At 38.6% G+C, this 25,788-nt stretch overlaps 1 protein-coding gene across 9 annotated transcripts in view; it reads right to left on the bottom strand.

Moving 5' to 3' along the window:
- Positions 1-25,788, bottom strand: part of LOC116714459 (collagen alpha-1(XXIII) chain-like) — a 146,834-nt gene that overhangs the window by 27,297 nt on the left and 93,749 nt on the right. For 8 of the 9 annotated variants that reach the window (XM_032555050.1, XM_032555056.1, XM_032555051.1 and 5 more), the window contains exons 3-7: positions 14,721-14,765; positions 9,859-9,866; positions 8,687-8,713; positions 622-648; positions 501-527 (exon numbers count right to left, since the gene is read on the bottom strand). In XM_032555050.1, coding sequence (XP_032410941.1) covers positions 501-527; positions 622-648; positions 8,687-8,713; positions 9,859-9,866; positions 14,721-14,765 — 134 coding nt within the window. The remainder of the gene's footprint in view (positions 1-500; positions 528-621; positions 649-8,686; positions 8,714-9,858; positions 9,867-14,720; positions 14,766-25,788) is intronic. The other variant, XM_032555055.1, reaches the window with a different exon arrangement.

The following is a 25,788-nucleotide window of genomic DNA, read 5'->3' as shown; positions in this document are numbered from 1 at the left end:
GATAAAAGGACTGGCAACGCGATCACGGAGGTCAGCCAGTGGAGGAGCAGAGGACATCGTAATGACTTTTTAAAGAGCTTGTGTTTGGGGTTGTAAACACCATTCTGGCTCCTTCTTTCCCACTGGTGTGTAACCCATTCGCTATGCTTTGCCCGTTTACACACCACACCTGGGTGTGCCTCGGAGTGCGCAGCGTTTCATGGAAAGGTTGATGAATGGGAGGGCAGAGGGGATTTTTGAATTAGCTTCACTTGATCCATGACTCCCCCATGACTGCGAGCTCTGGGACGACTTAAGATGCGGAACAGCGATGAAAATAGCTACCATGTTTTCTTTTTTAATAGGAACAGTAAAAATGATTGATGTGCTACACAAAACCCACCTGTCTTCCAGGCAAAGTACCCATCTCGAGTCCCCGTTAACAAAGTCTGTATGTAGGAACGTCTTTATGTTAACTGATGGGTGTAATTAAAGAGCTAAACAGATGTGTAAGGAGGTACCTGACTTCCTTTGAGACCTGGTAGACCCTAAAATAATAATAATAAAAAAAACAAGAATTTTAGTATAAAAATGAATCCTTAAAAAAAGACATGGCAAAAATCTGTTTACCAGAGTACTTACTGGTTTGCCATCCAAGCCAAGAGGCCCCTGGTGGAGGGAATAAAGATAATTGTGAATAAAAGAAAAATAAATCACTGCATCTAGAAGTGTTGGGATCATCACTGTGATACTTTTTGCAAAGAACATTTATGTCTAATGAACCTTTTCTGGCTGAGTTACAAAACGGTTTCTTTAGAAAAATCTGAGGCTGTTCTTTTAGCTACAATCTTTTTTACACCAGATTGTTGCTTAAATATAACAGATTAGCGAGGAAACAAAGTTTTGGATTTTGTGAGACCAATAAAGCATTAAAATGCAAATGATTTCCAAAAATACAGCTTTCCTAACAACGTCCTTGAATCTCTGTTTTGTTTTATGTTTTCAATATAACTTTACATGAAAAGCATGCCAATGTAAACTTTTCAACCACATTTACACTCTGTTTAATCTAAAGGCCAAGTTATCTCCATGTTTTATCTAAAGGCATAGAAGAATTTATGTCATACTGGTCCCATCAACCGTAGAGCAGATATTTCCATGTTTGCCATATTGGAAATGAACCTCCGAGGACCATACAAGTGGAAAATGGGTTTCCAAAATAAAAGAAGCCAAAAAATGCATGTTCGACCACTGTAACATACAATATTAATATGTTCATTTCAGTCACAATGACGGTCATTTAACAAAAGGATCTGCAAATAAGATTCAATATAAGAATATATGAATTAAGTAGAATAAATAAATGTGGAACAAATTCCAAAATTAGCAAGGAGTTAGAAGAAGATACCTTTAGCCTTTAGTTACCTAAAGGCTAATATTTTATTTGTAGATAGCACTGCTAGCAGTAGTCTGCTAAGCCAAGATTTTTATGCCTTTGTCTTTCATAGGCAGACATGAGATTGAAATCTTTTCATCCAACTCTCAGCAAGAGAGTAAGGGATAAATGTTTTCTTCTAATGACCAGCTTCAAAGACATCAAATGAGTCCTCCGTGGATAAAGAATGTAATTATTACACTGAAAAGACACTATTTTCTTTAAATCCTCAGACCAGACAGACCATCTTAAAAATACCCTACAGCCAGCTGTTACCGATTAGTTTCTCATAATGTTTGAGTCTTCTGTTCTTATCTCCCACAAGACAACATAAATTATTTTTGTCCTCAAAGAAACAATGAACATCATTTGCAAATAAAATAAAGAGAACAGTAAAAAGAGGATTTATAAGTAGCAGAAAGAGTTTGGAAGAAAGCATTAAGAGAAGAAAAAAATGAAACAATATTGATGCATATCCTGCCCCACTTTGTGTGCGTGCATCACTTTTGGAAATTTCAAAATCAAAGCTGATAGCTTGTTGGATGTATGCAGTAATCCCCCATCTGCTGTGTGGTTTTGTGGCGATGAGATAACCTAAAAGGCAGTTTACTGTAGTGAGACCTTCCTGAAGCTAAAGTACTGAAGCAGCAGTTGACTCTGTAGACTTTGTTTACATCAATAAAACACAGCCGAGCAGTCATTGAACCTCCTCCTCAGAACAGCCCTCACTTCAAATATGGAGACCTTCAGCTCCTTACTTAAACATAAAGGAACACTTGGCTCTGGAATAAAACTTTCCAAAAACACTTAAATGTGATGTATGTGGTAAAGGCTAATGTTGACTTCCTCCTTAACGACCGTACTCCATGTTAAGCTAACAGTTTTTACAGGGTCCCCTGAGTAGTGGGTTGGTGGACCCCTTCACAGTCCTGGTGGCTTTGCAGACTAAAAGCTGTCATTAACACTTCGCCTGTCTGGCCTTTTGCTGTTTTGCCTCTTATGTGGGCCATCTGGCCTCAACTCCTGCTGTGGAAAACTCAGCATTGTCATTACTTGATGAATGAGCACTTGATGCAAAAAGATGGAGGCTAGATATGAGGTGTTTACATATAATGTTTAATGTTGTGGCTGTAAAAAAGATTACATTTTCAAACATTTGAGGACATTTATTAAGAAGATAGTGAAAACCTTTTGAGGCAATAATGTTCCATTGAATGTTATGGCTGAAACCAGCCAAAACAGTAAGGAAGTGATGATTTTTTATTTGTACAACTCCTCACTACTTTCAGCCCATGACAAGTTGTAGTTTTGTCACTCTATTAAAAGCACCATGCTGAGTTTACCATGTCATGAATCTGAGAAATTAGATGAGGCTACAGACGTCCCGCTGAATTTTCCCTGCTATCAGGGTCCAGATCTCTGGACGTGCGCCCTGTGGTGCACATCCGTCCGCGTGTATGCAGCGCTATCCCTGCATCTGGGAGCATTTACTGTGGTGCAGCTCCTTCAATAATCGTCAGGATGAGTAGATGAGATGAATGCTGTGAGGTCATCTGCTGCTGCAGAGTCTGAACCCGTTCAAAAAGAGACTGATTTATGGATGCTTACAAGCGACCATAAATTGCTTGTAAGTCTTGGTAGTCTATGTCTTTGCTTTTGAAGGTGCGTGTGAAAGTTTTACTCGCCATTATAAAACCCAATATGAATGCCTGGTTCCTATGACCTCCATAGTAAAGATGGAGACTGAAATGTAGAGTTTCTTCTGTACTCACAGTTTCAGGGGACACTATCTAAACTAACAGTGCAACAGTTGATAAATCTCTTTTATGGAAAAATGGCAAACAATTTGGACAGTTCAAGACAATTTGGGAGAAGAAAAACTGTATAAAATGCCTAACAAATGTATTAATAACCCTTTTTCACCATTTGCCTTGCAATTTACAAAAACCAACTTGAATCCACTTTGAAGTTATTTTGTGATGGACTAACACAAATTGGTGAATAGCTATGAAGTGGATGACTGATGGTTTTCATTATTTTTACAGATGAAAACCTGAAGAGTGTGCGGTTCCTTTGTCTTTAGCTCACGTGAGTCAGCACTTTGTAGAAACACCTCCCATTGACATTACAGCTGCACGTCTTGGTAAATGGCTCCACCAACTTTACAAATCCAGAACCTGAGAATCTTGCTCATTATGTTAAAGACAGATCAATTCCAATTAAACTGGACTGGGAACATCTGCAAACATCACTTTCAAATCTTGCCAAATATTCTCAACTTTGACTAGGCCTTAACCATTCTAAACATGAATTTAGTTGAATCTAAACCACTCTATTGTATATATGGCAGTTTCTATTTTCCTGTAAACTCTGATCATCTTCCCTGTCGCTGTTGAAGAAAAGCACAACACGATGCTACCAACACCTTGTTTCACACCCTGATATGTTCAGGGTGTTAGCTTTTTTCACACATATAACTTTGGGTGAAACCCTTAAAGTAAATTTTTGGACACTTTTGGTACACCACCTGAGTCTATTTATTATTATAAATAATAATAATAAAGAAACACACATACATGTATACATTTTCTTTCACTTTCACTTCACGTCGACCTTATACTGTACATTAAATACATCAAAGTCTGTTCTATACCATGACAGAATGTGAAAGAAGCAGTATGAAATTCTTTACAAGGCATTGTGAATATCACAGAAGCCAAGGAAAGATTTTCCCTCTGTGATGGAAAAATAATATATTATCTGTGTTAAATGTTTGTGAAGCTGCAACATACCTACAAGGCAGACAAAGAGTCTACGCATAGAAAAGCTGGAATTCAAATAAGATCAGGCTGAACTAACAGGAAAAAAGCAAACAAAAAAATATGGGGGGGTGCGGTGAGGTTTTGTGGGTCGGAATTAGGAGCTGCTAGTAAAAACCTCTTCATCTCGCACCACAAAAGGATCTGAGAGCCAAATACAGATTGGAGAGAGGCACAATGAAAGGAAAAAACTGGGAGAAAAAAAAAAAACGTGAGTAAATATCCCTGATAATAACCACTGAAACCCCAACTAGCTGTGGAGAAAAATAAAACAATGATTTCTTTTAGTGCATCTCTGATTGTATTGCCTGCCGGCATCTTGTTCTACAGCAACCCTAGCCAGAATAAAATCACATATTTACATAAAAATTCCTGGTACAAGTTGGCCTGCAGGAGCTCACGTGTGTATTTCTTTCTGTGTGAATGCAAACGTTGATTAATGCAGGTATGTGTGTGATCTGTTAATCACAGAGAATAAGGGCATGGGGTGTCTCTGCTGGTTTTATTGTGTTCTTTGTGGTGCAGACTGGTGATTATCCAGTGGGGTGTAATTGTTGAGGATGCAGCTCGAAAAGCATGCTGTCTGCACATCAGCGCAGACGTCTCGGCTGGAAACACACATGGTAACATGTTGGGAACATTAGCTGTTAGCTTGATTTCGGTCATAAAAGAGAAGCTGATAAGGCTGATGAGTGGATCCCTCTTTTCCTCCTTTCTCTCTCAAGGTGTTTTTTTCCACTCTTATTTTCCAACATCCACTGATCGTTTTATTTACCTCCATGCTGCTGCTATGGTGGGAAACACTGCAGTGCTTCTACGTTTGTACAATTTGCGAAACATGACTTTAAAAAAAAGAACACAGTGGCTGGAGCAGAACCAAAGAGAAGAAGAAAGCATACCAGAGGGCTGTGTGTTTGGGACAGAAAATTACTGACATGTTGTTGGGTGACCGTCTGGCTTTAATCTGCGGAACAATGGAGGCCTTAGCCGGTTTCGGCAGAGAAATGTCGGCTGTCTGTCTCAGACTGGCACTCTCACATAAACACACTTATAGCTGGGTATGCTGATCTCTGTCAATATGAACGAAAGTCAGAAGCTGTGTGGGAGTGTGTGTTTATTGTGTGGGGCTGTGCTGCTGTGGGGCTTTGCTGCTCTGTCAGTGTGCCTTACTTTGATTATTTGACAGCGGGAAGTCTCTTTTCAGAAAGTCTCCTTGGCTGTGATTTATGAGAGGAAGGAGAGACACGGGTTGCATGAGGAGAGAAAACATACCTCGGGACACCCCCACACACCCCCACACATCCACACACTTGTTGAGAAGTTATGCTTGAAATACTCACAAACCACACTTCATTAACACTGTTTATCAAATCACTGATGATTCAGCCGTCTGCTGCCTGCACTAGGCTGATGAACTCAATATGTGTATTTCACCTGAATGAAGTATTTGACCTCCTGTGTGCACACAAATATGGACACACAACCTTATTTTTAGCTGTGAAGTACACAACCAGCTTGTGTAAAAACATTTTTGGACATAAAAACATTACTGCACATCCATTGCAAAGAGGTAGCTGGAGCAGCTTAAAGTTACTGTAAAACCAGAATAGCCTACGTAGTTGAAACCAGATGTCTTAGATCGGAAAAGTTCAGTCTGATTTGATGTCAGACGGGAAGAAAATGTGTTTTTTTATATTGCTGGCAGAATTGAACTGAAGAAAAAATAAACCTTTATTGTACCAAAATTCAGGTAAACCTTACAATGGGGCCTTACCTATGTCTTTTTTTACTCAATATATGTGCATTATGTCTCAAGGTGAGACATTGCTCATCTTTAAACATGGTATCAAACATAAATCAAAATTTATTTAGTCAGGATCAAACAGTAATTTTCAACATCACTTTAGGGCATTTTTAAAATATGAAACTGGGAGCTCGATCTCCTGGATTTCCAGAGGCCCAAATGAAACCATAACTAATGTCTCCACTTTATGACTTATGCAGAGTCACTCCAAACCTCATAGAGTTTTGTAACTTCAACAAACCTAAAGTTAATTTATTCAACTTAAACTTTAATCAGGGGATGTAGGTTGTTTGTATACTGAGCCAATGGGTTGTTGTTGTTTGAACCCCCGCTTTGTTCGCCTCAGTCAGTGTTGGTCAGAGAGCCAAGAGGCGCCAATTGTATGGCCGTCTTGCTTAAGTCAGTCTGTCCCAGGTTACAGTAGCCACCATTAGTGTATGAATGGGTAAATGACTGATTGTAGAGTGAAGCGCCTTGGACTTGATAAAGCACTATAGAAGAACCAGCCATTTACTCAGAGCTGAGCAGATGAGAAGATGGTAAAGGAGAACTGGCTCCGGTTGAGAGAAATAACTTGTAATTATTTTACAGTGGTCACATTTGATGCCATTTAGTCAAATTTATTCTATGAATCTTTAATAATTAAAGCCTGCACAACATGTCCAATACGAGGTATAACCACACAAACTTGCAGCAGCTGCAGCCACTTCAGTGCGTCCGCTTCTTTCTAACATGAAATCGGTTAATGAGAAACACCCTTGGGGAGTGGTAATTGGCTTAATTTGTATCGTGGAACAAAAATTCTCCAAGATATGGTAACATTAGCAGTTTGTACAGATACCTGTCCAGATCTTTAAATGAAGAGTAGACTGGATGAGGAATACTGATCTCAATGTTTACAGTTTGACACAAAAGGGATTTCACCATAAACATAACTACTGTGGAGATTTTTTTCCTGATATTACACTAACAACTTCTTTATGCATTTGCTTTGGAAAAGGCATGAAGTTCAAGTTTCTTAAAAAAAATAATTTAGCTGATACGTGATCTTAGATGTATTTTTATTAAGAAAAACATTGTATTTTAACATTTTTATTCTACAGAATGCCAGAAAAAGTGTAATTCCGCATTGCATCTAGTAGCATATAATGTATTTACATTTACTCACCCCTGGCTACATGGTAACAGGCTTTATTTACAAATTATTCGCATGTGATTTAATTTAACTCAGAAAGTCACAAGTCACATGATGGAAGAATGCAATCTCTCCATCTGATTAAACAATCAAAAAGTGAAATATTTTACTGGCACAGTAGAGTTTACTGAATCACTTGAGTCGTTTGTAGTGATTTGTGCGCAATGGAAATGTGAGCCATGAACATGAGTAAAATGGTCTAATAATGTATAAAGCCCCTCTGGCCTGTAATGCACTGTATCTACAGAAACTATTGGTGGTTGGAGGAAGTTAATCCACATCTGCAGACATGGATAGATGCACAAACAGCCTCTACAGTAGGGAGAATGGTCGCTTTTAAGCTGCATGGACGGAAATTCAAACATCTCTACTACTAAAAAAAATGATATTCTGTCTATGGAAACTGTCAGAAAGATTAATCTACTTTGATTTCTCATTCACTCAACAGGAAGATGCCCTATAAAGGCATCAAACAAACCTCTTCCAGTTGCAACATGATTTCCTCTATCTGCAGATACACCACAAACAGATTGATTGCATTCTGTGTCCTAAATTGGGACAGCTTATCCAGAATAACCACCTTCTAGTACACAATTCCCATCCAAACATCGTTACACAGTAAGCATTCCCAAAGAAGACAGTGGCACAGAGGATCAGAGTCACAGGGAAAACAAATGTGCACACATTTATTTGTACACTCTGTCCACCTGTGTGCAATTAGCAGCAAGCATTTCCCGTCAGCAGAGCTGCGCAGTGCCAGACGGACTGCATGGGAATCTGCCCCCAGGACCAGGCCCCAAAAACTCCCGGTGGGAGACAGACAGAGAGCAGCGCCCCACCAGAACCAACTGGGCCCCGCGGAGCACAGCAACAGGTGACTGCTCACGGTCACCATGACGACCTAAACACTCACAGGAGGCAAGCAGCACACACGGATCTGCACCCCAGGAGGAGGACTAAGATGAGAATTTGATGATGGGCAAACCACAAACCATCAACAGACGATGGATGAGTTGCCACACTTTATCAGAACTCACCACTAGAGGCCGCTATTTCACTGGATAACAACAGAACTGGATTTTTATTTTACAGGGCAAATCAAAAGGGTTACCGCATTTGAGGACCACATTATCACCTGTTTGGTTTATGTTTATAGATATCTCATTCATATCAAAATCGTATATTCTATAGATATATAATTTTGTCCTAAGATGTCTGAATTTGCCTATGTGTGAATGTAAATGTCTAGATTTTACATACTTCTTAGAAATGGGGCAGGATACACACAATACATGGTTAACAACTTTTAAAATTTACCAAAAAAAAGAACATCCAATTTATAGATGTAAAAGCTCAAAAGAAAAAAAAAAGGAAGGAAAATAAAGAATCCCAAGATATCAGAGCAGAGACTGGATTGAAGAGTGAAAGGATAAAAGAAGTAAAATCCAAATTACCGGGTATCCATCCCGTCCAACCTTGCCCTGGTGAGGTTAGACATCAAAGCACGAAGCAGTGAGACAAATTTGAACAAAAATCAGCAGCTGAACACAACACATTGCATTTACACCATGTCAGCATGGGAGTTTTTACACTGAAATTTTACGTTTGTGGGGGGCTTCATGACAGAAAAGCACAAAGCAGCACTTAATTGTAATGTTGAAGGAAAAAGGTACAGGATTTTCAAACCACAGTTATAATAAAAAAAAGATGTTTTGCATTTCTAGAGTCAGTTATGTTGCTTATTTGGTCAAAATCAAAAGATTATGGCACATCTGCAACCTCATACTTGTATTTGTAACAAGAAATGACATGCATTTGCTTTCATTTACAAACATGTGATACACTGTGTTGGTCAATCACATTAAATTCCAATAAAATACAGCAATGTTTATGGCTGCAATGTGATTAAATATGGAAAACGTGAAGAAGTATGAGCATTTTTTTTATCCTTTCTTATCTTTTTCTTAAACCTTTACATTTAACTGAATGTTTGTGGCTGTTTCATTGTGCCTGCAATAATACTTTACTCTGCACTGACAGGCTATTCATTTTTACACCTTCAGGCAAATTTATAGAATCAATACTTTTGTACATGTTCAGTAGAAATCTGCATTATTTCATGGACATTTAGTGCAAAACCAATTGCACAGACAGTTTTCTTCCAATCAAACTACTCCCAGGATTCGAGTAACTACTACCAGGCCAGTTTGTTCTGTTTCCATGTTTCCAGAAAATGTCATGGTGGTTTTCAAAGCCAATAATCGCTTCTGCACATCTGATCAGTGCCACATGTGAGCATAAAAATAAAGGATAAAACTTTAAAAATTGTTCCTGGTCAGATCACGACATGTCCAGTGCAGAGGCGAAGACTGTGCTGGCAGCAGTTATGATACCTTTGTTGGTTATAACCATCATCAACACACAACACCTGGAGATCTCACACACTTCTGTAGGTGGTCTTTACATTCAAGTTTTATTGCTGTGGGAGAAGAGCTCATATTTGGTTTGACTTGCAGTTTGTCCAGCGGTGCAGCCGGGAATGACACGTGTGATGTGTGTGCATGGCAAAGGTCAAAACCTCTAAAATGAATTCAATACTACCTGGATGAGATGAAAGCATACTTACAGGAGGCCCTGCAACAGAGAAGAGAAATGAGGGAGAGGGATTAGAAAGCCTGCGCGTTACATGTTTTCTGACAGATGAAGCACAGCATGTATGACTGAGAGCAACCTCCTGCTTTGTACACCAATCACTTCCTCCGTGGAGCACCCACAACAAAAATTCCTGTCCATGCCATGTGGTTGGTTAGATAATGACCATAATTAACCCCCTAAACATGGCAGAGAAGAAGCTCATTAGAGCTGCTGCCAGCGCAGTTTGTGGCGAAGTCGTTATGATAAACAGACTTCGACATGAGCTGTGTTTTAGATTAGGAATATGAAGTCATGTCAAGGCTTTGTTTCTCAGGAAGATGTGGGAGCAGGAGGATGGAGGACAAGCGTTAAGTGAAAAGGTCAGTAAAATCATGCTTCTCTTTTAGGAGAGCAAACTGGATGTCTCTGACATTCCTACAGGGTAGCCTTTCACTTGTGATTGAAACTCTCTGATGTTGAGCATCGGCAGCAAAAAACATGCCTTCTGTTTTTCATAATTTGTTTAACCAAAAGCAACAGTAACGATCAAAGAATTCCCCCTTTTTCTCAGCGATCATAATTAAATCTAAGAAAAGGCAGGGGCTGAGGGCCCTGTTGAACCACATAAACCTCCACAATGTGAGTGTATTATTATGCCAATTAAGGTATTCTTTTTGAAATGTATTTTCTTAAGTATCTGGCTTGACTTTCTACTCAGGAGGATGCTGATTTATCTGATTGGTGAAACAGTCACAGTGTATGAACCAATTCAGAGCTCATAAGCATCAGGCCAACAATAAAAATCAACATAACATTGAGAGCAGGAAGACAAGTGTAATATCTGAGGTTTTTCATTACAAATTAAAGATACCAGAATTGGTCAATTTTGGAAGATGTGGAAAATTAAAAATAAGAAAGGGTAAATAAAGATGTGTTAGAGACAACAGCCATCGAGTCTACAGTGTAATGCAAAAGTTTCAACCCCTTTTAAACTTCTTCAAATGTAGTCATTTTTTAAATGTACTTTATTTCAATAGTATTACATAACTTAAAGTAGCACATAATCAAGCTATGAGAAGAAATCTTTAATTAATGAGAACCTGAAAGTTGAGGCACCCTCAGTGCCTCAATCTTTTGGGGTTGATATTTTTCTGGGGTATATCTTTTGGGGTATCAGGTTTTCCTATAGTACTGCCCTGTAGGAATCTAGATCCACCTTAACATCAACTCTAACCAGGATCCATGTCCCCACTGAAGAATATCCTCCCCACAGTATGGTGCTGCCAACACATTGTTTCATCGCAATGCTTGTGTGTTTAGTGTAAGGATAGTTTTCTTCTACAAACAGCATTACGCAGGCAGGACAAAAAGTTCAGTTTTGTTCTCGTCTAACCAGAACACCTTAATTTACTTAATCTACCTTCATTTCACTCGCAATTCTTATGGCAAACTGCAAACTTTTCTTCTTGTTTCTCTGCGTAGAGACTAGATGTGAAGTGCACTAACAAATAACTGTGCCTGTCAGTGTCGCAGCCCCTCCATTGTTACCACGGACCTCTTAGATGCCTCTCTTGTTCCCTCATGAGGCTGTTTGATGACTAATGTTCACTAAACTTTGCACTAGAGGTATGAAATTAAAGGGGACTTAAAATGGAGATGAAATTCAGATTTATATTTGTAAAACAAAACAAACAAAAAAAATATGATTTTTATTCCACTTTATATTTAAGGAAAAGTTGTGTTAATCGATTACATAAAGGGCCCATAAGGTAAACTGAAGTTTGGGATCAACACTGTGACAGATTGTTGAAAATTTCAAGAGGCGTAAAGACTTTTGCAAGGCACTGTAGCTGCATCTAGACTGTTTGATGAAGACCTTCCGAGTCAGACAGCAAGGTAAACACTCACTCCGGTTAAAGAGCCACACAGTTAGAGCAGCTTTGTGCTCTAGACGTGAGGCAGGTGTGTTTGTGTGTGCAGAATAAAGAGAAAGGAAGAGAACAATAGAAAGAGAGGACAGTTTGTAAAACAAGAGTGAAAGGGATCAGGGAGAGCAGGAGCAGGACCCCAGATGACGAGCTCAGATTTTAGATGCTTAACGAATCCGTCTGAACTCTTTCCTGTTTTTCACGATTGAATTTTCTCTCTCTTTTCTGCACTCTCATTTATTTCCCTTTTTAGTTTCTGACAGAAAAACATTCTGGTCTTGTAAAACAGAGGTTTGGCTGTCATTGAGACAGAGCATGGTGCAACAATCTCTCCGTAGGAGCAACCCACACGATTAAGCTGCAAACGAAATGCAGCGGCAAAAAACTCCGAAATACAAAGACAGAACCTAAACAGAACCACACAGAGCTTCTGCAGAAACAGACCGCTTTTCGACTAAATGTACTAAATCCCCCTGCAAAACACCAAGCAGATGGCAAACATCTGATTTAGTAACAAACTAAGATGATTAAGATATAATCTGAACAATAAACAGTAAATTAAAGTTTTGGAAAGGTCTGATGATGTTCTGCAGTTTTCATGCCAGCAGTTTCAACAAACAGAACGCTGGCCCGGATCATTTTCAGAGAAACGTTAATCCTGCTGTAAAAGCTCACTGCTACTCCAAAACCTGCAACTGAAAAAAACAAGCCATGACAAATTGAAATCTTGTTTTAGAAGCCATTTCCAAAAATAACCATGTCCAGCTGTTTTGGGAACACTACCAAGGTTTTGTGTGTTTACATTTAAGGAGGGAAACAAGACGAATGCATTATGTGATTGAAAACAACTTGTACATATTTGATGCAGTGCAAAACTCTTGGGTCATCCTTCATTTCTTTTAAATTTCTTGGACTCAGTTAAAGTCCCCCTGGCTTTTGAGGGTTTGTTTTTTTTATTAAAGGTTTTCTTTGGAGCTTGGCTGCTTCTTGTTCATTGTGATTCAATTATTTTTTGTTTGCTATGCTGTGCAACTTCTAGACTTAAACAATTGTTGCTTTCTACTTTAAGTGAATGCAATGAGATTAGATTAAATGTCTTTGCTAAAAAATGTTGCCATGGTAACATAACATAGAGAAGGTGGTAAGAGTTTAATTGGTGAGTTGCTGGTTCTCAGTCACTGTGTTCTTTAGTAAGACCCTTCACCCGCCTGGTTCATGGCTGTGGCTGTAATTCAGTATCTTGCCACCATGTGAATGTGTGCATGAATGACTGAATGTTTAGTGAAGCGATTTGGTAGCACTTTGGCCTCGACAAAGTACCATACAAGTACAGGACATCTATCAAAATACTCTGCTTATTATATCATGAACATCTTCCGCCTAGATGCATGGACTGAAGTGCTGAAGATTTGGACTTTGGTTATCTACCTAAACTTATCCTCCAGGGCCTGATTGTTTTCGGTTTGCTTGGGTTGTCATATGTTTAATTTAACTTGGAAGATTTGCATTCAACTTGTTTCCTCATACACATCGGGCTGATTTTACGTACATAACATTTTTATTACTTAACTTTGTTCTAATTTTCCTTATGATGGATTTTTTAAACCATTTTTCAGAACCTAGTGGCCAGGTTGAAGTGTAAAACAAGAAAAATCCAAATCAAAAAAAAAATAATCACAAATGTCAGCATAAAGGGAGTGCAAAAATGAGTAGATAATGGAGAAGTCTTAACTTGAACCAGAGTATAAATAGATTCTAAGCTAGACCATTTCAATACGTATTATGATATAAAATAATGTATTAGCTGTAGTTTATATATAAAGCTTATCAAAATATCAAAGCAAAAGCAAAAGAGACACAAAAATCAAGTAATGATAAACCATAAGTTGAGTATAAGTGACAAATGTTTTTTAAATATGAAAGAGTGAACACAATTTGAAACATTTATAAGCAGGATAAAACTGAATATCTACATTAGAGCCTCTTTTGCTCCTTTAAATGCACAGTGGTCACTCCATCTATGTGAAAGTTTGTGAGTAGCTATTCTGATTTTTTTTTCTGTTTTATACTTCTTCTGTTCACGTGCACATTGAAGTTGTATAATGAATCTAATGTAGGCCACACGCGGACACACTGGCCTTTAAATCAAGTTGTCCCTTTAAAAAGTCTGGAGAACCTGACTTCTCTGAGCGATCACAAGAAAAACTTTCAGCTCTTCTCCCTCTAATTGGAGGTAGAATATGAAGAAATTAGTACTGGTTGAAAACATTTGCACAATACTGCAGCATTGCCTTGATGTGTGTTGACAGAGGGATCTGTATTACTTAACCATCGTATTCACAAGTATAGCTCTCGTCTATTACTCATCCACAACAATGACTTATCGGTAAACTGGAATCCTTCCCACTGACTCCTGCAGTATGAGATACCATGACCTAATTCTGTTTTTGGCGTCTCCACTTCCTGAGAAACATCTAAAACCAAGATGAGTCAAACTTGCAGAACATCTGTCACGGTGACCTTTCTTCTGGCAAGAGTCACTGCGTTGGTTCCATAATGAGCATTCAGTGGTTTGGACAGAAACGAAATGATAACGTCGAGTAGCGATGCTGGCGATGGAGACTCATTAGGGTCGATCGGCTGCAGCTGCTACCGCTCAGCGACATCGACTAACATCTGGGCAAAGTTACCGCAGCCACATGGTGGAAATTAACACGACGCTGGCTCATGATAGGTCGCAACGAGGAGAACAAGCAGCCCACCATCCTGTGACCTGAGTCATGGATCACTGCCTTTACCAGCCCTCAGCTAGAGCCTGTCTGCTCACCCGGAAAAAGGAAAGAAGTTTACTGGGAAAAGAAGAAGTGAGTGGTGAAAGAGAGGAGAGGAAGAGAACGAAATGAAATGGGTGATGGATTTTGCTTACCGGGTTCCCCTCTTCTTCCGATGCGTCCGCGTTTTCCTGGAGGCCCTGCAGAGACACAGAGAGGAACAAGTCTCCTAAATCAGCATGTCAGAGACAAGGAGAAAGCAAATTGGGGATTTTATGACTTTTTATTCCCAAAATAATGAAAAGGCCTTTAAAAAAAAGTGCTGAATTTACAACATACAGTAGGTTTTATTTCACAAGTTTCACACACTGACTCCGAGCCCCCATCGCTCCCGTCTAACACTATCGTGGCTGCAACTCGAAAGTCTGCCTTCCTGGTAAAAAGATTTCTGCAGCTGATAGAGGAGGAACGCAGTGATATATAGCAGGAGTGCTGCTAAGGGACGAGGAAATAAATTATTTGCCCCCGAGCCAACGTCCATCTGCTGCAAGATCCCATGCTGAAGCAGGAACATGAATCACTGCTGTACAGATGCTGATGTGCATCAATTTATATGCTGTTACTTTACAGAGATGTTTTTTTTCACTAAGAGACAGTTTTGTGAGAACTGAGGCCAATTCCAAGTGACCAGTGAGGAGATGAGCAACTAAAAACATGCAGAAAACAGAGCAAACAGGTGAGGAATAGACTGAACATTGTGTTTTTTCTAATTAGCAAAGCAAACATGAGGACAATGAGGCACAGCAGTGAAGCTAACAGCATTACCCTGTCTGGCAGAACAGAATTAGCTGAGCAAATCTGTGTGTCAAGATACTTTAAGAAATCTGCTTTCAAAGATTGAAACACAGTCGGTTCCTGAAAGCTGAAGATAATATTGATGAGTTGCTTTAAAAGCATCTTAGTGTATTTTTGTAACAATTGTAAGTTATAGTTGGATTCAAAACACTTTACAAATAAATTAAAAAGCAACACTGTCATTTAGGGAAAAAAAGAGAATATTCAATTAATAAATTGCCAATATTTTTAAACATTTATTTGACAAATAGCACGTCTAGACAAGCTCACGCACAGATAGCATGTGGCTACATTAACATTGACCCCTGTGCTTACACAGGAGGGTGCAAAAGCTCAGGAAATTTATTAATCTTGATCTGGAAGCATAATCAGCTTGAATCAACATTGGAAGATAAATTCTTAAATCTGGATTTAAAAAAAATGTAATGTAATGCTAGCTGCATGAAGTCACATTTACTTCTACTGTATAGCATTGGAATTATTAAGGGTCCTTTAAAGCAGTCTTTAATATAAAGCACTAATGTCAACAATGAGCCCAAGAAGTTAGAGTAATAAATGTTCAGTTTGCTTCTCTATGGACTGAAACGACTCTGAAACATTTAAAAACTTCCATATTCCCCTGCATTCATAATGAAATAGGAACCATACAGAGTTCCTGACACTAAGTGCTTGTGGCTGCAGACATGTTTTCTCTATTGTCATTATTGGCGTTATTGTAGCAGCCTAATCATTTCCTGACTCTGCCAGCTATATCAAAGAGCTCGCTTATTCTCCTCCACGTCTCCCACTTTAATCCTTCTTTCCTTCCTTTACGCAACATCAACATCCTATAAATGGTTTTGGAGCCAAAGGATTACGGAAGTGGTAGAGGAACAGCTAAAGTAAACTCAAGATGATGATTGGCTCAGGCTGAATCCATTTCAAAATCCATACTTTCCAAATTAGGGTCTTTGTTAAAATGATCAAGTATGTTTGAATGTTTAAGTTTCAAGAAAACTTTTTTGGCGATTAAAAAAGTGGCAATAAGTGGATAGACGTGTGTAACACGACATTAACTCGTTGGAAACAGATTCAGTCCTTCGTTAGCAGATTCAATCTTATTAACTCACACAGTTGATGTTTATGTTAATGACATCCACAATTAATAATTTGGCTTACTTCCACAAAAATACATTTTGATTTTTTGTTGTACAAGACATCTCTGGGTTTTAGTTGGGAGGAGATGTGAAGTAACAATAAAGAGGAATAAAACGCAGTGACTTAAAAACCCATTTCAAAAGCATAATAAAAAAAGGGAAATATGTTTAAAGATGCAGGATTTTGAATAAGGTGTATATTTGTTCATTATCCTTCTATGTGCTTGGCATTTAAAGTGCAGGTATGGGTGTTACAATATGTGGATCAGCAGGCACCACCCTCGCTCCACCGTATTTTTTGAGACTTTGACAGCGGCAGACCGCATGCCAACAAGTTTTTTGGCAACTTCTGAAGGAGCAGGCGTCAGATTGACTGAAATGTGGGCGTGTGATTGGTCCTGAGTGGCAGATTTGAGGCCGAACGAAGGTGGGTGATGACAAACTGATGGAGAACTGGATCAGTTCGAGGGATTAATGGGAAAAACAGTCTAGCTGGAATACAGTAATTGCAGACATAGTTCAGATTCCTGTTCCAGAGCAGAACATTAAATGCTGAAATACAGACTTATCGTCCTTGCTGTTAGTTTTGCTGTTCATTTGTCTTTAATTGGGCAATGCGTGAGCCAGAGAAGGATTTATAACTATAAGAAGCAAGGAAAAGTCCTTATTTCTGCTTTCTCTCTCTTCCTAGCTCCTGATTATTTTAAGTATGTATAGAGTTTACAACTCAATAGTAAAACTTTGCCTGATTTTAAGCAGATGTGAGGATCTAATAGAAGGAGACATTAGGAAGACATTTTTCAGAATCACTGCTTTTTGCTTTGACAAGCAAAAGTTGAACATATAACAAACTACTTTTTAATCAGCATAATCATTCATTCAAGATTTCACTTCTCTAGGTACAGCAGTTTTCAAGCAGGACCCCGTTTAAGGTGGTCCTAATGCCAGAAACAGCAGGGTAATGATCTTTTTATGTGCTCAAATTGAATAAATGTTTAAGTTATGGATTTTAATAAATCTCTTCCCAGCATAAAATAGTCTCAGTTCAAGTTTAAGTATTTTACAGTTTGCACTAGAGGTGATCAGATGGAGTCCAAATTAAAGAAGGAACTTTAAAACAGCTCTGCAGTTTCAGAGCAGAATACAATTTTATGTTTTAACAAGTAGAACTGCAGCTGCACAACGTCAAGACGATATGCACAGTAACTGATGGCATTGCTCAAAAGTGCATTCAAAATACTAAGATTAACAAACTTTCCTATGACTCTATACAATATGTCCACTACTGTGTGTGAGGTTTATTATTTCAATCACTCAAAATACACATCAGGCATGTGCACTGAGGCCAGTTTGAGCTCATTCATCTGGCCAAATATACGACAGACATGCAGGGTGTGAATGCAAGACATCTGAAACATAATATCCTACTGAGTACTGCATCCAGGCCGCACATATCGCACAGACTTATATTGCAATGTGACTGCAAAGACATCTATTTTGGAGCAAAGGTTTACCAAAGTGTAGTTTATATTTGAATGTTTTCTGAGTGTAAAGTTTTCAGTTTAGTTTTTATCAATAAAAATATTTTACATATTGAACTATTAACGAGAAGCTTCAAGTAGGATGCCAGTGTCACTGTAAATAAATGAAACACTAAGTTCCCTCCAAACGGAACCAAAGAATAGCAGATATGGAGAGAAAAAAAGGGTTCCTAGTACAGAACCGTGAGGCACCCCACAGTCAAAATACGCTGTAGACAACACAAACCTACAAAAACCTCTGTCATGTAAAACTAAGAACACTCTCTCTTCTTTCTCCTTTTAAGAAAGGAGCAAGAGTTTGGAGACTGGTCCAAATTAAAAATAAATGTATAGATCAAGACCCTTTTTTAATAAAAATGTGGTATTGTTTGAAACCACAGGGACCAAACTTATAATACTGCCATTAACAACAGTCACTTGTTCGGGACCAGAAGGTCAACCCCAGCGTATCACTACTGTCACATGTGGCAAAAAACAATTAGAGATAAACCAAGAAATCAGCTGGTGACCGGAACTGGGTAATTTTGAGCCTGATCGCCCTTGATCCAAGATTGGCCATTTGACAAATCAAAAACGTGATTTTTTTCCCTAATCAGTGAACCATCACATCTAAGCAATACCTAAACTAATCAAAATTATCTACTTTTAGTATCAGTACAGCAGCATAGTTAGAGATACAAGAAGTTGTTCAAAGGAAACAATATTCGGTAATATTTCAAGACAAGTTAGCGGTTCATTTAGGCAGAGACAGAACGAGATATTTCAGGGTACACACCGACCACACTAGGTAATATTAGATCCTGAAGAAAGTTAAAAATTCCAACTCTGTACAGTCTATCATTGTTCTTAAAATACTAACAACTATCTTTTATAGCGTACTTACTCCTTATATATCTAATTAATGTCAGGAAAGTTAGAAAGCAATATTTTAAGTGTGGCTTTTAAATGTTGTTTTATGGTTTTTAATAACAAAACAGAACTGGTGACGAAAACTCAAACCTTAAAAATGAGAAAGTTACGATGGAAAACTGCATCTGGAATGTAACTTTCTCAAGCGCTCTCTGGTAAGCACACGAACGGCTCCTTGGGAACAGGATGGCAACATAGAGCACACAATGAACTCCATCTGAACTGTACCGTAGATGTGCATGTGTGTACGTGTGTTTATTAGTTGGCCTGAGGCACTGTATCTCAGACTCCACATATAGCTCCTCCTTACATATAAGGGGTACAAAATCACGCAGTTCAAGGTCTGACAAAGGGGGGCCCGCAGGCAGACCCACCCTCTTTGGCTTTGTATGCGTGTGAGAAAATCCAAGAAAACCAGAGGAAAAAATAAATGTTTTGTGTAAACAGATCCAAACTGAACAACACAATTTCTAGATACCACTTCAATAAAAATAATCTGCTAAAACTAGACTGTCCTACATCAATCTTTGGTCTCAAAACCGCTTCATGCTCCTTGTGCGCTAGCAGTTGATTTAGCTACTGTGACGTTTCTGGCAAATGAAGAGTTTCCAGGGAACAAAGTGTCGGGAGTTCAGGAAGCAACACCCCGACCTTTCCTTTTTCTAGGCCCCACTTTATTTAGTGCAACAACTGGGGGCAATAAGGAGTCAGCTGAAACTAGAAGAATGTGATACTTTGAATGCCCAACCGCAGGACTTACATCCATCTGTCCATCAACCCCCAGCTCCTTCTAAAAGACACACACATATATGTCCACCCCCCCACTCTTACATGTTCCTGAATCCTCCTGTGACAGAAAAAAATCTAATTTAAGTGGAGGAAGAGGAGAATGGCAAGAGGAATGGGAAAAATCATGAAGGCTGGCTTGTTGCTAGCCGGAGGCGATGGGTCTCTACAACGCATTCTCTATTCCTGTTATTTCTTTGGATTTCTTCCAATTCCCAGGAGCGGATTTTTGTTCATTCCTCTTTAATTACAGAAACTAAAACTTGAGTTTCCCTTCATCAAAGCTGCACTGTTCTCCATATCTGCAGATTCTGACAGAGAAAAATGCCCCTCTTGAGTCCAGATTATCTATTCTAAACATGCAAACTTTTGTTTAAAATCGCTAAGAGACTTGTTTCCTGTATTTGTCCAAGAAATAATTTATTCGCTCATAAAGATTTGTGTTGCTGGTAACTGATGTAAGACTGTATTAGCGTGAGGATTCCCCCTCCGTCTGTTTGTCTCGTCGCTGACAGCTGCTAAGCCTCTTTTCCTCAAACAAAACAACTTCTGCCTGGCCGTCTCCTGGATCTGTCGTCGTTCACCAGCTCAGCCTTTTCTGGCCGAGTAAGATGGGGGACACATGCTGTGGAAGTAAACAGCGACAGAACGAGAAAGAGACAGCGGATGTGGTTCACGTGGCGATGATTGGTTCTCCAGCTGCCCTGCATCTCCCACCGGGTCAGACGAGGTTCAGTCGCTCGGATGGTTTCTGTTCAGCCTTATTGTGGGTAGAATCAGATAAAGAGACGAGGATACTGAACTCACAGATCAAATAAGTACCTTGGTCATCACTGTAAAGTTGAAACTGCGTCAGTGTCAGTGATTGTGACTTTTTGAAGACGCTTTAACACACATTCCTCACATTCTTGATTTCAGTTTTGAAATATTGTTCTACAGATATTTCCCCATTATTGAATGTCTAGGATTCATTAATAATCTAGTATAAGATACTAAAGTTTTGAGGTCTTTCTACTGTGAATAATGCTCTCCATCACCCTGCTGAAATGTGGTCATGGACACACAGGAAACATCGTTCTCCTGCAAAGATAATCTGACTGAGAATAAGACACTAACACCTGTAAGAGTTGCAGGACAACAGGGTGGCACTTTGAAGATGTACAATGGCTGAGCACCAAAGAATTTGAATTATTTTTTACACTTTTTTGATTGGTATGAGCATGTAGTTTGTCAGTTGAAGCTGGGTGGCAATGCCTTAAACTTTTTCATATGAGATTTGCTGGTGCTGACTATAAAAATCTCAGGAAGTCAACTTTTGGATAGAAACTCATTGAGAGCACAGGGAGAAGGCTGTGAGTTCTCTGTTCTGACATCTTGCAGGTAGTTTGTCTGACAGTCTGCTACAGAAACACTGAGCAGGTATCCAATGATGTTAAACACATTGTTCAGTCTGGTAAAGTACAGCCATATTCAATAAATTACAATAGGCATTCCAATGAGGCTTGTTTGTTAGATATAATGTATCTTCTAAAAATAACGACCTTTAAGCAGGTAAATAATCATGCTTTGTATTAAACCCTTTATTAAAATGTTTTTATTGGTCTGTTGTGAAACGTGTTTTCATAACCCTTTTCTATTTTTCTTCAGCTCCACAGTTACACACAGGACAGGAAAACAGATCACTGAAGAAGAAATAATAAATATTCTTTAAAATGTAACTAAAGTCTGCAGCTTCAGCATTTTGTAACATCCTGTAAATAAAGCTAATATATGTTGATTAAATCATCTAAAGCTTGAACATTGAAAAAAAATATAACAGGAGCTCATGCAGCTTAATCCCAGTAAGGCTTTATCTAAAGACAAAAAAAAGACGCTTTTTTTCTCTTAACTGCAGAAACAGACGGTACAAAACTAAAGCCACCTACAGCTTTGTCCTCAAAAAACCTTTGAAATGAAAGACTCCACATTTGACTCAAGCTTTACAAACTTATCTCACAGTGTAGGGATCTCAATACAACTGAATCAAATGACTGAATTTCATCTTCAGCAAGCCACTAAATCTGGCATAAGCCTGGTAAGGAGCTATTTATTTGATTCAGCTGTGTTGGATCAGGGTTACATCTAAAAATATTAGAAAATAAGTTCCCAAACCAGACATGCGCCTATCGAGAGCTTCACCTTGATATCGGTGACAAACCACAAACCAGATCAATTGACATTTGGAATAAGCTTGGCTTTTTGTCTGATGTGGTATCTAAACTCAGGTACCCTGAATTACAGCAGCACCCCCAATAAAATACCATGAAGGACAAAACATATGACGACTTGACAACAAAACTCCCACGACCCCATCTATCTAGTCCAGTTTAACGACCGGGATGAAAGTCACACTGATCCTCTTGAGTCCAAGGTTCAGCAATCAGTCAGAGCCGCTTTTCCAACACTCTAGAACAAGCCTTTCCAGGGAGGCTGAGTAGTATGATTCCTCAATAGTAAGAAATCACTCCCAACTCCTGCTTTTCTCTTTATATTTTATTTTTTCCTGTGAAAACTGTCCTGATGTGCCCCTCCACATTCTACACTGAACACATGTGACAACCCTACAGGCTCCATATCGCTAGGTGCAGGCATCTTATTTGGATGCCTCTTGGGTACATCTCTTTGGAGGTTTTCCAAGGTGATCCCACCGGGAAAAGACCAATAAACACAAAAGTAGCTGGAGAGACTATACTGTAGATGACAAAGGTTTTTAGGTAGAAACCAGTAGTGTTTTTTTATTTTGATATGCCATGTTCAAAAACAAAAAAGAACAGCTGGAAATATTTGTCTGCAACACACTGAAATAAAATGATATCTTACTACAAGTAGAATGACTACATTTATTGCTATGTTACCTAATTTTCTTAATTTCTGTCACTGTATATTTATGCATTTGCATACTGGCCATATTGCCCTGCCCAGGATTGCCTGCAGTAATTGAAATGGGTGGCCAAGATGTTGGATAAAAAAGCTTTTCAGTGCTGCAAAGTCAACATTACATTCTCCCTGCAGTCAGAAAAAGTCTTAGTTTTACACAGTCAAAATGTTGTTTAGCAGCAGGGAAACCTCTGTCAACACTGAAATGTTTACCAAGAAGATCTACAGGTTAATTACTGTTGAAGTAATTTGTTATATTAAATTAATTACCATCCTTTCACTGGTGTTGTTTATCTGTTTAAGTTTAGATTTTACTTGGATCTTTCCAAGGTTATTTATGCATAATTTCCTTTTGTGACAAGTAAATTAATCAAGTCATGGATGTTTTACAGAAATCAGAGAACTGCTCTGAAATTTTCACCTTCTGGCTCAAATTAGCTTTTGATTTTTGAGCATTATTCTATAATTTAACATGTTTGGAACACATTTAATAGAAGAGTAATCAAAATTAATTATAATAGAAAAACCTTTCATTTTGTTTGATGAAGACTGTAAATTAAACTTTTTTCTTTTTCTCTGGGACTTTCTGTTTGACAAAATTATAATTGCTGTGTGAAAACAAAGACAAAGTCTGTGACATCTCTGTTATTCAAATAAGATGTTTCCTTTGGCTTTGGCGCTCTACATTGATGGGAATAGTTCAAAAATAAATACAAACAGAATCAAATTAATTTATAAATTATGAAGAGAAAATCAAACTTTGTCAGAGATTTTCTAGCCAAAAATAGAACAAAGCTGCATATGTTTAGCAGCACACAACTTCCTGTTCATTGACGGTTATATTTTGTCGATGATTTTTCTTCAGTTCATAATTAACTCACTCTTTTAGTTTTATTGCACAAATCTACCAACGGCTAAGCAAAGCTGTGTCACAGCTGTAAGCTAAAGGCTTAAAAAGAAAAAAGGAAATATTTTTATTCTACGTTTACAGAAGACCGTTGTCCAGAGTCTGCTGATATTTTTGGATGTAGATAAAAGTTTCACGCTTAGAAGAGATCGCAATTTAGTGGTCAAGTCATGCCTGACCACTAAATGGCGCTGTGATTTTAGCATGTCGTCTAAACACGCATGTGATTTTGACTCCTAGCAACCCGTCTCAGATGAACTAAGTGCTGATCTAACACATACATATTCCGTATCAGAAATTGTGTTAAACTTACCAGGTTGAGTAAAACACCATTTGTTATTGTTTTTGTTGTAATCTGTCCGTGCGTGAGTCTGAGAGACTACAATCATTGAAGAACAAGTGGCTAGATCCCAACAAAAATATTACAGTGTCACTGAAAACCGACTCTGTGTAAGCGGGGGCTTATAAGACCAAGTTCAAGACTTCTCAGGAGAATGTCTGCTTTATTTTCTCCAACATCACTTTATGAATGTGAACTGTGTGATTAATTTCCAGGTGTTTAAGTCAAAGATCTGGACAAGCACCTGGAGACTGAAAGAGTCTGTGCAACCCTGTCTGAAAACTGAAGAGACTTTTTAATATAGAGCGATGAGTGGCTGTTAAGTCCACTTTACCTTCCAAATCATATTATGAACTTATGCCAAAATGAATAACTGCATTTTGATGTATTTGTGCAGTGGGGATTTTGGAAGCTGGAGCATATGAGGGAAACATGTGTTCAGATTGTACAGTGGCACTTCGGGTCTATTGAAGCAGAAATAAGTCCATCTTGTATCCGCTGGAAGAACTCTGTAATCTACGCCCATGAAAATGTGGAAGTGTATTTAAATATTAACCATTTCCAGTCACCAGATTTACCAAGATCTGACTAGAGTAGGCTAAGTTTGATAAGTCATATGTGGAGTTTATCCCTTCATTTCTGTAGCCAAATCTACAGTAATGATAAAAGATGTCTGATGAAAAAAATAAGGAGATGTTATTGGTATGGAGTTATGGCTAAATTTATCTCGTCCCTTACAAAATTAATGTATTTGTGTTCCGATCTCAACAAATAAACAAACCAAACCAAACTGTGTTGTTCTTTGTTATTTTCTCACTTGCAGGATCTGCAACCACAAATGCTTGGATTTTGGTACCCAAGAGAGCTTTGAGCAAACAGACTCACATGGACAAGAAAAATCATGGTTTCTTTACACACTAATCTACAGTCTAGGTTTGGGCTCAGAGGGAGGTTCAACATGTGTGTTTTCAGTAGCTCTTAGTTCGAGATCTCCTCAGGAAACTTTGAGCTAATCACCGCTTTTAGACGTGGGAACCAATGGCTCCCTGTGATGAATGGAGGCTGTTGCCTTCAGTGGGGGTCGGTAACCATTGGTGGCGTATAAAGTGAAGAATGAAGGTTATGTTTGTGGATCAGATCAGATTGGAGGCCATTTGTTGACCTCCCAAGATGTAGAGATGTGTGAAACCCACACACGCATGACCTACAGCGGCCTCCACCCAAACATTAAGACAAAGCACCTTTAACATTCAGAGTTTCATGCATCAATTTGGGGCCTTTTAATGTGATAAACTTCATGTAGAAGAGTGGTAATTTGACAGGGGTATTCCGGCGTTTTTGTTTCATTCAGGACCAGACTACGTTGGGTGAATGGTGGTCTGAAAGGGGGTAAGAAATACTCTTTTATCTCTTTGTGCTTTATTCATTCATAAAATGTGGTTTTAGTTTGATGTTCTGGAACATGTTAGAGCGAAACGCGGAGACTTGGGGATGGAGAGGGCCTTCAACTATAAAGGCACACAGAGAGAAGCACAGTAATCACCATGACTTTAAACTGCATTATATATATATGTGTGTGTATGTGTGTGGCTGTTAAATAAGACAATGTGTGGACCATGCTTGGGAAAACATGGTGCGAATATTCAAAAGGAATCTTTAACCCAGATAAACTGCCCTGGAAAGGGTCCCACACTTTTCTCCTGAGTCTTATTTAAACTAAAATCCATTCTTGCTTCTCTATGCTGCTTCGGCCAAGCTGAATCCAATATAAATTTTTTACTACTGCTACTTTGAACCTATTTGCAGGTATCTCACCCCTGGGTTTTTTTAGCT

This window comes from Xiphophorus hellerii, chromosome 23, assembly GCF_003331165.1.
Source record: "Xiphophorus hellerii strain 12219 chromosome 23, Xiphophorus_hellerii-4.1, whole genome shotgun sequence".
In the NCBI taxonomy this organism is placed as follows: domain Eukaryota; kingdom Metazoa; phylum Chordata; class Actinopteri; order Cyprinodontiformes; family Poeciliidae; genus Xiphophorus; species Xiphophorus hellerii.
This window is presented reverse-complemented; position numbering and strand designations above follow the sequence as displayed.